The 16,235-nt window shown below is 31.9% G+C and overlaps 2 protein-coding genes across 2 annotated transcripts; one reads left to right on the top strand and one right to left on the bottom strand.

Annotated features, from left to right (window-relative positions):
* Positions 1-10,608: 10,608 nt before the first annotated feature.
* LOC108746567 (putative uncharacterized protein FLJ37770) lies at positions 10,609-11,381 on the top strand. The gene is made up of 2 exons (XM_018483418.1): positions 10,609-10,929; positions 11,241-11,381. Exons 1-2 carry the CDS (start codon positions 10,609-10,611, stop codon positions 11,379-11,381), a joined length of 462 nt encoding a protein of 153 aa, XP_018338920.1.
* A 775-nt stretch (positions 11,382-12,156) lies between these two features.
* On the bottom strand, positions 12,157-14,970 carry LOC108746566 (histone-lysine N-methyltransferase SETMAR-like). The gene is made up of 2 exons (XM_018483417.1): positions 14,193-14,970; positions 12,157-12,319 (listed from the first exon to the last, which is right to left on the bottom strand). The coding sequence occupies exons 1-2, from the start codon at positions 14,945-14,947 to the stop codon at positions 12,157-12,159; spliced, it is 918 nt and encodes a 305-aa protein (XP_018338919.1). The 5' UTR covers positions 14,948-14,970.
* Positions 14,971-16,235: the final 1,265 nt, after the last annotated feature.

Below are 16,235 nucleotides of genomic sequence, written 5' to 3'. Positions count from 1 at the left end.
AGGATTTTGAAAGGTTTATACAGCCAGTTACAGACTATGTTTAGATAGTCACTTGTCCACGAGTCGTGTGTACGGTGTATAATAATATTAGTGAACATTAATGAGCATAGTCTACAGCGCGTTCACTAATACTCACAGGTGATCATCTAAACGTAATTTATAATTAGTTATATTTAATTCCTTACATATCTCAAAAACTCTGCTTAAAATAAAAATTTATATATAAATTACTTTTTTATTTAATTTTTCGAAAACTTTTTTGTTATTGTATTTTGAGTTGCGAATTTTAGGATATCCTGTGTATACATTGTTACACTATCGCTTATCGCTGTTACTATTTGTATCGATGAATGGTGTGACAATACTTCTTTTGTGCTCCCTCTTGATAATATCTGTTATATATACGTTTTCTGCGTTTCACGCGACATTCTGTTCTTAGTTATTATCTGCCATAATATTATTCTGTATCTTTTCGATTAGATTCACAAACAACAGCGACACAAATGATTGCAAAAAGAAAAGAGTCGTGTGAATACATAGAACTTCATATAATCTTTTTTTTTATTACATTCTATTTTGTTACATTCTTAACTCTTCGCGAACCAGTTGAAAAATCAACATGAATCACATGTAGGTATATTTCATACCTTATGCTATACTAATTAGTATGATTGATAACGCACTCTCCAGTTACATAAAGCAGGCAACATGCACGCGACACTTTTTAAGAAATTATAGAAATTCATCTCGCTGGGAGAGGGGAGAGGGGGGGGGGTTATGTCACACTTCACCTGGTTCGCGGAGGATTTTAATAAGAATAATTATTAATAACATCATATATTGTAATTATTATTATTAATGACACAGGGCAACATGGGCAAAATTGTTTTAATCATTTTAGCTATTTCTACTGTTTCTTGCTTGCTCAATATGAATACGTTGTCTAAATTTGGCTATCGTGTCACAATTTTGAGCAAAATGCCATTAAGGAGGTTCGACTGTTAGTTAACCAACTGTTAGAAAACCAACTTAAAGACTTAATTTTTTTTATATAGTAAATAAATACATATAATCCCACAATTTGAACAATATTGACTGTATAGTTTTCTTGTAATATTATTCTGAAATTGACCATTTTAAGCATATTGCCTTATGGGAGGCGGTCGTTCCAAAGTAGATAATCACCGATTTAATACACACTCAGCCAATTTAGGACTTCAAAAAACTAGGAGTTGAGATGAAATATCAACAATTGTGTATAAAAAAGAAAAATCGGATTTTGCTGTATGGATTAAAGCTTTATTGTCACAAAGTTTACCTTTACCACGGATCGTATTAATAGTAACAAACTTGGCAACGCCGTAGTGCACAGCTGATACGAAGTCAACTTTATATAATCCATTTCGATGTAAAGAAACAGATACGAAAATAATATAAAATCAGCCTTTATATCGATTCTGAATTTCTCCCTTATTATTTACTATAGCCGATCACTGCCCGCATCATCGCAAAGTACAGCAAAGTGCAACGTTGCTAAGTATACACTCGACTTTCCGAATCGTTGACAATTTCATACATTTGTTAATATTTTATACACTAATAATTTACTAAAAATATAGCACATGAATAGTATCCATTGCACTAATATTGTATATGATTTGAAATCGCTGTAATGACAATTTATTTCAGTCGCATTTTTGATTCCAAAGTAATAGTGGAATCTCCTTAAAGAGGCAAAAAAAACAGCAGTATATTTTAAAGATTATAATCTTTTTATTATATTTCACTTTGTCAATTTTATATGGTAAATTTTTACATTTTTACAAATTTTAAGAACACCTCTCTCCGATGACTTCGATCTTGACATATGTTGTAAAGGTGAATGTACTGATCACACAACTTTTCCTTATAAATTAATCGGCGATCTTTTATAATTTCTAAGATATTTAGATCTTCGCTTTTCTAAATGATTCCCTGCTGTCAAGGGAAATGAAAGATGGACACCCTTGAAGCAGGGGGGAGGTGGGATGGAAGTCGCTTCACGTGAAAATCGCGCGATATACAGAAAATAATGAAATTTTGAAAATGAGCTTTATATAAATATATTTCGAAAACTATAAGAGACCACGGATTAATTTATTAGGAAAAGTTGATCAGTACCTCTATAACATATGTCAAGGTTAAGAGATCATCGAAGAGATGGCCCCTAATGTAAAAAAATACCTTTTATATTTCTTTTTGATTTAATATGTTCTGATTATATTTTTGATACATTTTTAAGTGTTAAATTCTAAAAATACAATAAAAATATTGTATTACACAGTTATTTAATATACACGTTAATTTTTTTTATACTCTATAAAATATAAATGAGGATTTAACACTACACGATAAAAAAATTTATTTACTCTCCCACGAGAATGAGACATTGCTGGATGCTGCACTGTGAAAATCGAAAAGCAAGGCACAAAAGTAAAAGCTACAAACTTCTCTGACAAAAGAAGAAGGAATTTATTAAGCCATTTACATAAGATTTATAACATAAATAATCGAGTTATATAATTTTTATAAAGTTTTTATAATATATTTTAAATATATTTGAAATATATTTTAAGAGTTAATTTTTGTTGTAATAAAATTGTGGGCGATGTAGTGAGATTTTTTTTTCGAATTTGGATCATCAAATTCCTATAAAATCAATATATATTTTTAAAACAACTTTAAAAAATTTTAATTTTGTTGTCCTGTGTAATTACTTCTACACTTTTATCTTTATTATAAAAAAAATTTATTGCATGTTTATTCATGCAACTCATTAATTACGGTTTTTTTCTTATTTATTAAATATATTTATTAAATATAAATTTAACAATATTAAAACATCGATTTTTATCGGTCAGTAACTTAAAAGTGTTGTAATTGATTAGTAATCAGACAATTATTGTTTCGACTATATTGCTATTATAAACGCGTATACTTTTCACACCTAATATTTTATTGCGCCACGTTTGTTATTATAGCTTTACAATACATGTCACATGGATGGAAAGTTCATGACCATGCATGTGGTTGACGTAGTTTCGTATTTATATTTCACAAGTTTATCCGTCTTCTCCGAACGCCTATGAAAAGAGATCAACTATGAAAAGAGGTGACTTTTATGAAGTAAAAATGTTGCTGACAACACTTGATTCTTTGTGCATGATTCGCATTGCATTTTTTATTTTTTTACGAGAATTTTATGTGGATCGATTTGATATTTTGTGACCTTTTTCCTTCATTTTCCTTCATCTACCGGCCATAATTTTCCTGGTAATCTTTTTAACTTCAATATAGAAGTTAGTGAGAGAGACCATTCCGCCAAAGATCTCTTTCGATGAGATCCGAGATCTAACCGACGTACTTCTTAATTTAATAGAACAGCGATAAAGTTAATCGATTAAGATTAGAATTAAAAAGTGACCGAGAAAAGATGGTTTTTTTCGTCCGTTTTTTGGGCCCTCAATTTTTGGACTAAATTGTGTGCTAAATGATATTAATTACAACTGTATGCCTATAATGTGATATTATTTACAAAGAAGTTTCTCAGGTTGAGGTGACAATTGTTATAACTAGAGGAGGGGGGGAGTGGGGGGGAGGGGATCACATATTACATCTATGCGAAAATCCGTTTTTTTACGTTTAAAACAAATTGATGTATAAATCACTGGAATAAGTGTGATGTTCAGTCTTGCCTTCGGCTGGATTGGGAACGGCGCATTTGCACACAGTCCAATTGCACACACTACTCGATATCGATCGCTCTTCTTAGTAATTTTTAACTGCTTTATCAATGAGGTTATATTATTTTAAATTAGCTAATTAGCGATGTGATATACTTAATATACACAGCTGGATCAACTTGCTTAAAATACGAACCTATGATAATTCGATAATGCATTTTGATTCCGCCCTTCCTAACTCTAAAAATAATTGTCATCTGAACTTCAAATTTCTCTGTGATTAATATTTCAATATAAAGTAAAATTTATCACATAATTTAGTTCCAAAATGGCCTAAAAACGGGCGATTTTTTCGCTCTTTGTATTAATGAATGGTAAGAGACATTGAATGATAAATAAAATGCAAAGATTCGTATTCGTCTCCAGTTCAAAATGCATAAAATAGCTCTGAGAGATAAGACTAGTTAAAAGAGATTAATCGTGAAATCGGCCTGAAATTTTGAAGTTAACTTTTCTTTAAATAAAAAATTTCATATCATATTTTTTCTATATTCTCTTTTATTTTTATGAAGTTAAATAATTTATCTCTATAATAGGAATTAAAATGTATATACTAATAAACAAATTTTTATGTAATCGCTGAAGCTTTCTATAATTAGAAATTTAATTTATAATTATCTTTCGTTACAATTAATTTTTTTTGAAAGTATTTTATAATGATATTGCTTTCATAAATAGTTTTATATACGAGTATATGTAAATTTCTTAAACAGAAAAAAGGTAGATTAATTGTGGGCAATAACTGTTTTTAAATTGATAATTACATTCCATTGTGGCACGGTTCCAAATGGAACGACACGATATGAGACACCACCGAATCTTTGATGATATTACCCAATTGTATTGTATAGCCAGAATAATATTCTTTCATTCTGTATATATATTAATGGGACTAATGTCCTGTTGAGCTAACTTACATTTACATTCGAGGAGAAAGAATGGAAACTACTCGAAAGTAAATTTCAAATACATACACTTACAAAACGCATTAATGCGTTTTTAACTATCACTAATTAGCATGGTAACTCATTACTATGGTAATTCCGTTTTGATAAATCAGGTGAATAGCTTCGACTTTTCCTGGTCACGCATGATCTCTCGCCGGAGACAATCTCCATTCGCGTCAACTGTTGTTTAAATGTAACTCTATTTTACTCTATTTAAAATTTTTTACATTCGAAAAACGAACAGGACAAGAGAAAACTGTTTATGAAAGAGAAGAAGACGAGAAGGTCTGTTTTCGGGGCGGAATATTTACCTTAGGGTTTATTGGATCATCCCTTGTGGCTAGGAAGTAGTATGTAGAAGCTTTCACCACCTGCGACTGAGGTTCAATATGCAAATAATGCACTCAGCTATTTGCAAGGCGGTAATTTAATAAAACTTGAACTACTATGAAGTTCCCACCGATATCGCATGCCTACAAGATTGCGTTAATTGCTAAAACGATATTCAATCTGTTTGATGATTTTTTTCAACTCGTTGCAATACAAAATTTCTTTCTAAAAAAGAAAAATATATGTATTAATATTAATATGTATGGCCTAATTCTTTAGTATTTTTGTAATTTCAATAAAACAGTTGTTGAATGGATAATATTATGTCTTTAAAGTAAAAAATTGATTGATTTCAAGATTTTTCTTAAAAGAATTAGAAATTAGTCAAGAAATATAACGAGTTAAAAGAAACAATTTATTTATTCTTTTTTCGTATTTCATGTATATATTTGCCAATTATTTATAGAAAATTATAAAGATGCGTGAATAGCGGTTTATAATAGTAGTTTATATTCTTGTCTTTCTATTGTTTCATATTCCGACTAACAGAGAAACATCTGCGCAAATTACTGACGAAATATTATAAATTCTATGAAAGATAATCGTATTAACTTTGATTTACAATTAAATTGCTATTAAATATTTATTCATGTATATAATCTATCCTTTTTATGGCAATGTAATTTTATAAGTAGGGAAAAAACTGGGGTTCGTTGATACAAGAGGTAAAATAATATTGCGTTTTGTATTCATAGCAAAAGAAACAATGGAAAAGTTACCAAAAAATATATTTTATAACATAGGTATTTTTGTTTAAGTTTTATTTAAATTAAATAAATATTATAATAAAAAAGTGAAAGTCTGATTCAAGAAGAACAAGTACATTATCGGGTGCTTTAAAATTTCGTATTAATGTTCTTCAACTTGAGAGAATAAATCTAGATGACATATTAGTCAACAGAAATGTTTCTATTATGACATTTTATTGTAAGTAATAACAGTAATTTGATATAATAAAATGATTTAAATTAAATGTAGAAAAGATGACATACATTGACTCAAAGCTATTTAAGCTTACAAGGGAATATATTATAATTAACTGTCCCTCTCTGATTTTAATAAGCTTTGAATATGTTAAAATATAGAAAAAAAATTGGTTAATTATAAGTTTTAAGGGATATCGCGCCGATGACATATGTTGTCAAGGTCATGATTCTAAGGAGTGACTTCTAGATAGTTTCAGTTGGTGCTCATCCTTTCTTTAAAAGTTATTAACAAAAAAATGTTAATTTTTCTCTCTGGCATTTCACGCGAAGCGAGATCCCACCTCCTCCTGTGCTCCGAAGCGTACGATTTTCCACGCGACTTTCATCTCACCTTCCCTTCCGCCTATAGAGGGCGTGGAACTTTCCATTTGAACCGAGGTTTACCTTACAATGAGATAAGGGTCGGGAAATGAAACTATTTGGAATAGAACAATTATTTCGTGTAGGAAGAATACGTGTGGGAGAGGGTCAGAGTCCCCCCTGCAGCTCCATCCCGATTTAATCCTAACCCAACTCTTATATGATTGTGGAATGAACCCATGATAGAAGTATTACATGATGTGTGCAGTTCGGCCAAACTACGCCTACTTTTGCTCCGCATTGTTTATAGTGTGAGTGAGCTACCAACTGTGAAACATGGGGTGCTATTTGTAGTCCGTTTTTATTTTAAAACTGTCTTAAATAATGTCTTAAGATGCTAATACAATCCTCGGATTGATTTAGGACATCTTAAAATTGTACTTAAGACAATCTTTAATGTAAGAATCGACTATGTGAATACCAACCTGCTTCGCGTCGTGGTACTGAATCTTGTGCGGAAATTGCAAAGAAATAAACAGAGAAATTTCTTTGGAATTTCTCGGCAAATTTGATTGGAATAATATTTGCAGATAAAATTGCAGAGAAATTTAATACTGTTTTCAGATTATTAATACTGCTTTTTTCTTCAGTTTCTCTGGATTTTCTTTAAAAAAGATCATCTGCGAAGTAAATGCAGAGGAACTGCAGAAAAATATACTAGAATTATTCAATACTGCTTTTCTCTTCGATTTCTCTGTATTTTCTCTCAAAAATGGCCTATGAAGTTATTATAATTCAAAGAAATTTCAGGTGAACTGAATAGGAGATAGTAACATAATATAGCATACTTTTTTGTAGCAGTTCTTTTTTATTTAGTAGTCATCGATTCTTTAATTAGTATATATTGTTATTCAGGGATGGCAAGTAAATATAAGTAATGCCGTTATTTTACAATATAATGATGATTTGATAATAACGTTGAATTTTTTTTGTGACTGTAATTAAATTAAACATTGAGATTATGCTAATGTTGGAAAAATTACTTTGAAACATAATTTGTCATCATTACACATTTACTTATTGAAAAGGATAATTTGTAACGAATAACGTTACTTGTTACAAGTATAAACGACTTTCAAGAAACGAGTAGAAAGTAACGCGTTACAAATGTCGAGTTACTTTTCTCAGTAAACGAGTAACTTTTCCAATTCGTTACAAGTAACGATCAAGTGACTATCCTGGATGTTACAATATAATTATAAAAAAAATTGTCATTATGAAATAGTTATTATAACGAAGTAATGATAAAGAATGTAATACAACTTTTCTGCACAACTTTGCAATTTTCACTAATTTGTTTTTTGCATTTTCTTTGTAATTTTGTTTCAATTTGTATTCAATTTCTCTTAGTACATGTTTTACGTAGAAAATGCAAAGAAATTTCTTTTCAAATTACTTTACAGTTTCTTTGCCAATTCTTTGTTATTTTACTGTGAAAATTTGTCTTTAGTTTCTTCTCAGTTTCTTTGCAGATTGATCTTGCAAAGAAAATGCAGAAAAATATCTCTTTTAATTTCTCTACAATGTTGTTTAAAATTTATCCGCCTTTTCTTTGCAATTTTGTCCGTAGTTCCTCATTAATTTTTTTGCTAATATGATTTACGGACAAACTTCTCTGCTATTACTCTCAATTTTTTCCACAAACCGCTTTTATAGAGAAGTAGTATATAAATAGCAAAGAAATTATTCCGCCAGGGCGTACTATAAGATAGCATTTTCGCTAAGGCCAAGCAAATCATTTCCTTATGCTTCGTCTGCATTTTTCTTCAGTTGAAATGCTGTTTTTTGAGCGACATCGCTACTGTGATATTATGGCTGTGTTCTAAAATTTACTGCCAGTACTGAAAATCTATACGTAACGTGCACTATAGATTTTCAGTACTGACAGTAAATTTTGTAACACAGCCTATATCAGCAGCATCGTTAGTTATTATCTTTTGTTTTAAAACTGAAGGATGGCACTTAAAAACGATTATACGGTATAAAAAGAATTTAAATTTGAATAGGTGTTGTAGTCGATTAAATATATGGCCGAGAATTAAGTTGTATATACAGTATAATAAAAGAATGTACAAAATTTGGATAGTTAAAAACCAATTATAAAGTGTCTCATTTTAAATAATGCATTAAGATTTCTTGAAAAGCATAGTAGATACGGAAAAATATTTCAAACAAAAGTTGTATGATTCAGACGGACACATAAAAAGGTACTATTGATTTTACCTTAAGATTAATTGGATTTTATCTTGATCTTAGCGTCAAGATCAGGGCAAGGGTACTTTGAATTTTTTCAATGGAATTCCTCCTTTTTCATTGCATATTCTCGTAGTTTACCTTGAGAACTTTTCAGAACACTATAATAAACTATTGTTTATTAAGCACTTTTCATGTTAAAAGATTTAAAATTTATAGTACCGCTGGCATTAGCATTACCCAAATGTCCGATCGACAGCTAAAACCTCTTAAATGTTGTTTAGAATCATGACTTGAATAACGTTTGTTAAATTGTAAAATCAAGGCTATTGGAGGTTGTAGCTCTTATTTTTATTTTTGCACTAAAAATTCATTTTTACGTAAAAATGAAAATGAGAAGTACAACCTTCAAAGGTTTTGATCTTGACAAATGTTATTCTGATCCTGGATAAGAATATGCAATGAAAAATGGGCGATTTTGTTTAAAAAATTCAAAGTGCTTTTACCCTGATCTTGACGACGCCACTCAAGATCAAATTAATAGTACCTTTTTATGTTCCCCTTCGAACCATACAACTTTTGTTTGGAACATTTTTCCGTATCTACCAGTTTTCGAAAAATCTTAATGCTTTATTAAAAATGGGATACCTTATGAATAAAGAGATTATTATTTTTATAAAATATTGTTTATTTAACTATAAACAAAGCAGTTAATGGCTATTTAGTTTAGTGTATTTTTTTATCACGATTTATACATTCGTGTCGTAATGTCTTACTGTCACAATGTTACGCAGAAAATAGGTATGCTGACGCATAGTTTTGCTGCCTATATACATTGTTAACAATAATAATACATTAATAATACGCGTTAGAAAAGTTAATTCTCTCCAGACAATTCTACTTACATATGCACAGTATATGCAGCAGAAAGAATTTAATACTTTACTGTTATTTATTAACATGGAAGTCTTATGTACAAGTTGTGATAGTTCTCATCGATCAAAGGTATTACTTATTTTCCACTATTACTAATTTATTGCATTTATTTGATTTTTTTCAAATATTGTGAATGCAAAAATATATATATAAAAAAAGGTAAATGTGTTACATAAAATTATTTTTAAATTTAAAAGATATGTACATACGCACACTACAGAAGAATTTTGCAAAATAATCATAGGCTATATGTACAATATTTTTATATAAACTATGTGTGTTACATCGTTTTTACAAGAAATGGGAGAAAAAAGTATTTCTTTGTTATTATTATATTATACAAGAGTCGTTTGAAAAGTTTAAGCCTCAACATGAAGATGGCACTGCTTATCAAAACCATTCTGGTATTACAATCGTACATGTTTTGCAATTTATCTCTGAAAATTGTTTTGGATGCTCCGTTGTTATTTGAGAGTCATTTGTGCCAGTCGATGTCAATGTTTCGGTTTGAAAATTTGTGTCCTCGCAGCCTAATTTTGAGCCTAAGAAACAGGAAAAAGTCGTTAAAAATCAGATCTGATGAATACGGTGGATAGTTAATTAATTCAAACCGCAATTCAATAAAAAAAAAAAAGTTTGTTATGGCGATCGTTGATATTCGATTTTTTCCATTTTTACAAAAACACGGACATCGATTGGCACAAATGACTGTCAAACAACAATTGTACATACTAATAATAATACCATCTGATCAAATTTGACCCGGACTGGTCCATTTAAACCGCGCGCGTAAATTGAATCGATAAAAATTTTTTTTTTCTAGATTGGTACAACCTTCTCTGACATTCGTGTGAAATTTGAGCGGGATACGTCAGTTAGTGTGTGTTTGGCAGCCATTTGTTTACGACGCAAAAAGTTTCTCTGGCGATTTTTACTATGAAAAAAAAAATTGAACAACGAGTTTGCTTGAAATTTTGTGTTTCCAATGGAATTACGGCTACGGAATCATTGAAAATGTTGCAGAAGTGTTTTGGGGAGTCTACTCTATCGAGAACGCAAGTATTTGAGTGGCATAAAGCATTCAGTGAGGGTCGTGAGGTCGTAGAAAACTTGTCTCATGCGAGTCGTCCATCCACCTCTGTTAACGACGATAACATGGAAAAAGTGAAGGAAATTGTGCTTGAAAATCGTCGTGTTGGCATTAGAGAGATAGCAGAAGCTCTCAACATCTCTTATGGATCGACTCAACACATTTTGGTTAATGTTTTGGGTATGAAGCGCATCGCCGCCAGACTCGTACCGAAAGACCTGAATAAAAGTCATCGCTCAGCCACCGTATTCGCCAGATTTGGCTCCCTGTGACTTTTTTCTGTTTCCGAAACTCAAATATCCGCTCCGGGGAACGCGAATCGATTGAGGCCATAAAAAGAAATTCGCTGAAGGAACTAAAGGCCATCCCGGCCGAGGCCTATAAGAAGTGTATGGAAAATTGGATTAATTGTTGGCATGCTTGTATTGGCTCAGAAGGAGGCTATTTTGAAGGCGATCATAAAGATTTGTATTAAAATACATAAAATTGTTGTTTTTTTAACCAGTCCGGGTCAAATTTGATCAGATGGTATAATTCATTTATTGGCATTATCTAGAGACCCTTTAATCAGAGACTGGCCATCTGGATTTTGTCAAATTTTTTCGAGCGAAAAAGGAGTATAGGCCATCTCACTCCTCCAATAGCGGTGATGTGCAATATGCATGATGTATACACACCACCGTTCGTGGAGGAGTGAGATAGCCCTATACTCCTTTCTCGCTCGAAGAAATTTGATAAAATCCTTATGGCCAGTATTTGATTAAAGGGCTGTAGCATTACCTGACGTATACAGCCATCTTAAAGCCTCGCTGAGTTACAACACTATGACAGTGTAGATGTCACTTTATTATTTGTGTTATTTTTGAGATTACAAACATTAGATCGGTCTCTTTACAATTGCATATAAAGATAACACGCATATATAAAGATAATAAAAAAAGATCTTATATTTAATGCCAAGCGCGTATGTACTATCTTATGTAGAGGTAGATAAGATTTTCTTACGGTTATATGTACACATGTATCCTACTTACTAACCAAATACTAACTGTTTTATAATTAAATTTGAATTTTAGAACTATTTATAAAATTTATAATTTCCAACAGATCTAGCTTCAAGTTTTTAAAAATTACTTCTTATATCAAAAGGGGTTTCAATTCCTTTTTGGCTAAATTTCTTGATCATATTTTTGCATTTCTTGTCATAATGCCATATTTTGCATTACTTGTTACAGTGCCAAAAAATGTGTTCTAAGTCTTCTGCATCTCGTTCGTGAGAACAGATTGACTATCCTATATTTAACAAGACTGTACTTAAGTGAACAGTACTCGCTACATATCTGGTAAATTGTAACAATAGCTTTCCTATTTAGTCAAGTTTGTTAAATCATGGTCTTGATATTTGACTTTTGAAACATTGAAAGAATAAAAGGCTTTTATTACCTTCCATAGCTCTTATGTATAAAGCTATGTTATTCTTCGCTACGCTTAGCTTTATATTTGCTACTGACATCAGAGTAAGGGATAGCTTGCTCTAAAAGAATGCCTTCAAGTGCCGCCTGTTTAGTAAGGGCTCTTTTGTTGCCGGTAATGCCACAATGAGTAGGAATCCAGACCAGCTGAATTCCTTTATTTCTATCCTTACATTCAATCAATAATTCACAAATCTCTTGAATTAACTACGACTGATGTCTGAAATTTTTTCTATTGGACAAAACCTCTAAAATGCTCTTACAATCTATAATAACAAGATGTGTAAAAATTTTGAAGCTCTGAACTAACTATTAACTATTAATTCAAGAACTGGCTTTTGCCATGAAAATCGAAGTTAGGTCATAAAGTTTGAAGCTAAAGGTGAACTGTTCATTAAGAGACCAACCAGCTATTCTCACTATTGCACTATTGTTTAACTCCGTTCTTGATCCATCCGTGAAAATAAAGATATTAGAAGACTGCTCTATGTAGAAGGTATCTTGGAATAACGCGTTGACATTGTTTGACTTAAATATTTTCGTCGCTAAGAAGGTTAATATTCAGATCAGAGATTTGGTTTTTAAATTCTTTTTGATAGTATACATTGACATGGGACTTAAAAATGACACTGTTAAACGGTGTAAAAATAACACCGTTTTCTTCAAATTTGTAGTTTAGTATTAGTTTTGTTGAAGTTATTAGAACACAAGTGGATGTTCCGATAGGTCTTTAATTTCCTTTAAACAATTCAGCAACGGAAGATAATCACGAGTCAAACTTAGAAGAAACTTACAACAGAGAAGTTCAAATCTGTATACTAACAATACTTTTAATTCTTTTAATAATTCTTAACAATAATTTTTTCATTATTACATTAGTAAGAGTAGAATTCATATATCCCATTGTCAAGCGAAAGCATTTTAACTGAATTTTTTCAAGTTTGTATAGTTGATTCGAGCTGGGCGAAAGAAGAAACCCGCCATATTCAATCTTTGATCTAATTAGTGTGTTATATACTGCCCGCCAAAAGTCCTGGGCCACCTGAATAATTTCTGAATGGTTCGAGATATAGGATTGAAATTTACAGGAATACAACGAGACCGTAAAAATCTATCATTGAACCTCAAAAAACACCCATCTTAATATTCCCGAGGGGAGGAGGAAGAAGGGGCTTGAAAGTCTTAAATGGCATGTGAGGTCGAGTGAAGGCTCGTTTGAAAGGACTTTTCGAGATGAGAACGTGCGCGCGCTTATCTTGGCTCATCTTTAATTGAATCGGTTTTTCAGAAACAGTTGATTTTGAAATAAGATCACGGTCAGGATAAGTGGCATTGAATAATTGGATAATACCGGCGGTACTGTAACTTTCAAGCTCCATACATCTGAATAACAATGTTATCGTATTGGGTTGTCCGGAAAGTCCGTGCGGATTTTTAAGCAAAATTCAAACGACAAATTTTTATTATTAAAAGTAATTTTATTCTGTAACATATGCACCATTATTTTGCACAATACTTTTCCATCTTTTGGGTAATTTCAAAATTCCCCTCTCGTAGAAGTCCTGGGGTTTTTCGGCGAAAAAGCTGTCCAAGTAGTTTTTGAGGAGTTCCAAAGAAGCAAAGTTTAAACCATTATGATTGGAAACAAGACCGTCTATATAAATATTAAGACTTTAAATACAAAGCGCCTTTTCGGTCGAGTGTTAAGATGTTGAACTACTATCTAATATACATTCAATTAAATTGAATTAATATTTCAGAAAATAAATTGAGAGCCGATGAATTTATCGGATTCACACAATCAATCTGAAACAAATAATCCCCCCAAATTCTCCCAAATCTTAAAAAATTGTAATAAACTTATTGCGAAAAATATTGCCTCGGCCGGGAGTCGAACCCGGATCTCTTACATTCCGTGTGAGCGTCCTGAGCCTTTAGACTACCGAGACCTTAGCAACACTCTTCGCAATAACCGATATATATAGTGAGTTACGCATGTATAGGCGAGCGTATTATAAACAATATGGGTTCGACTCCCGGCCGAGGCAATATTTTTTCGTACAAGTAAACTTGTATGAGGTCTGGCGTTATCATGATGAAAAACGACGCCTTTCCTATTGATCAATTCCGGACACTTTTTGGTGATTTCCACCTTCAATTTATCCAACTGTGAACAATACTTGTCCGAATCGATGGTTTCGTTGTTCGGTAGTAGCTCATAGTACACTATCCCTTTCCAATTCCACCAAATGCAGAGCATTACCTTCTTTGGATGTAAACCTGCCTTCGGAGTGGTCGATGGCGGTTCACCTCGCTTGCTCCATGACCTTTTACGCTCGACATTATTATAAATTATCCACTTTTCGTCGCCTGTTATGATACGCTTCAAAAATGGATCGTATTCGTTGCGTTTGTATAGCAAATCGCTGATGGAAATGCGATCAATACGATTTTTTTCAGTTAAGTCGTGCGGTACCCAAACATCAAGCTTTTTTATAATCTGGAGCTTGTTTAAATGTTCGGAAACAACTGATTTGCCAATGTTTAACCTTGCTGCGATTTTCCGAACTGTGATTTGCCGATCGGAATCGATTAAAGCTGTAATTTGGTCGACATCGGTGGTGACTGGCCGGCCAGAGCGAGGAGCATCTTCAATATTCATTTCTCCTGAACGAAATTTTGCAAACCACTTCTGGCACATGCGATCACTTACGGCATCTTCCCTGTATACGGCACATATTTTTTTTCGAGTTTGTGTCGCGTTCTTGCCTTTGCGGAAATAAAAAAGCATTATGCATCGAAAAAACACGTTTCCTTCCATCTTTAAGCTGATTTCAAGTAAACCGTTTTTAATTTATTGGGATAATGAATATCACTAATTATGCTTTGAAATGTCACTAATCAAAACACGAAAGCATCTGACACATCGCATCGACATAAACATATGATATTCGCCTTCAAACGACATCTGTTGAGAAATACGCACGAACTTTCCGGACAACCCAATACTTTTTGCAATGAACATCGCACTATTCCTAGGAATTTAACATGGGAAGATAGTTTAATAACCGTGTTAGATATTGAAATTTGAAAGCCTCCCGTCTTAACGTTATCATTATTAAAAATTACTAATTTACACTTTTCAGGAGATATTTCAAGATTTCTAGCAGAAAGCTCGTCGGTTACAGTATTAATTTGCTATTCCAAGGATAATAAGCTATTTTCAATAGAGGAACCAAAGGAGTACACCGCAATGTTGGCAAACTTCAAAATTCTTACTTCTGGAGAAATTAAATTATCTAAGTTATTAATGTATAATGAGAATAAGTAGGATTAAGGAAGAGATAATTCTTTTAAAGGTATTTCGTGAGATGTTGACCGATATGTTAGTGGATATTCCTTTTCGAAATCAAATTATGTATAAATACTATAAAGCCTTTAGGCAGTTCAATCAGATAATTTAACAGAACTAACATTGTTATATGCCTCTTTGATGTCTAGAAACAGAGCTGCTAAGTGTTCTTTTTTATAGAATTGCTTATGAATGTTTGATATCAGCATAGTCAAACTATTTATGCAAGATCTGTTCATCCTGAAACCAAATTGAATATCGTATATTACCTGATTATGCTGAAACCACCATTGGAATCTTTCGTTTAGGATTTTCTCTAGTAACTTCAAAAAATACGAGGACATACTAATGGCTCTGACTCTATCACTGCTTTCAGAATAAAGAAGCATAGATATTTTTTCCATTTGGTCGGAAAACATCCGGTAAAGATTGTAGTATCAGAATGGCTTTGACGAGTAATGCCATCTTTATGTTGAGGCTCAAAACTTTTCAAACGATCCTCGTATATAATTAATGATAATATATTCTCTCCCACATATTTGTAGGATCTCTTTTCTCTTTCTTATAGGATAGGATTTCCAAAGTAAAGAATTTTTACATACATTTATTATTTACAATCTCTATAAAACAAAAATTTTAAATTTAAATTTTGATTTTTCCATCACGATATAGAAGATCAGCAATTAATGCTTAGAACATACGATATATTTCGTATATATTAACGTAT

This window comes from Trachymyrmex septentrionalis, unplaced genomic scaffold (assembly GCF_001594115.1).
Source record: "Trachymyrmex septentrionalis isolate Tsep2-gDNA-1 unplaced genomic scaffold, Tsep1.0 scaffold179, whole genome shotgun sequence".
NCBI classification, from domain to species: Eukaryota; Metazoa; Arthropoda; class Insecta; order Hymenoptera; family Formicidae; genus Trachymyrmex; species Trachymyrmex septentrionalis.
This window is presented reverse-complemented; position numbering and strand designations above follow the sequence as displayed.

Coding starts and splice junctions, on each gene's coding strand:
- LOC108746567 (XM_018483418.1), top strand. CDS start 10,609: ATGTTGCAGAAGTGTTTTGGGGAGTCTACTCTATCGAGAACGCAAGTA. Junction 10,930..11,240: donor AAAGTCATCGCTCAGCCACC/GTATTCGCCAGA, acceptor GGCATTATCTAG/AGACCCTTTAATCAGAGACT.
- LOC108746566 (XM_018483417.1), bottom strand. CDS start 14,947: ATGCTTTTTTATTTCCGCAAAGGCAAGAACGCGACACAAACTCGAAAA. Junction 12,320..14,192: donor AAAAATATTGCCTCGGCCGG/GAGTCGAACCCA, acceptor ATGTAAGGATAG/AAATAAAGGAATTCAGCTGG.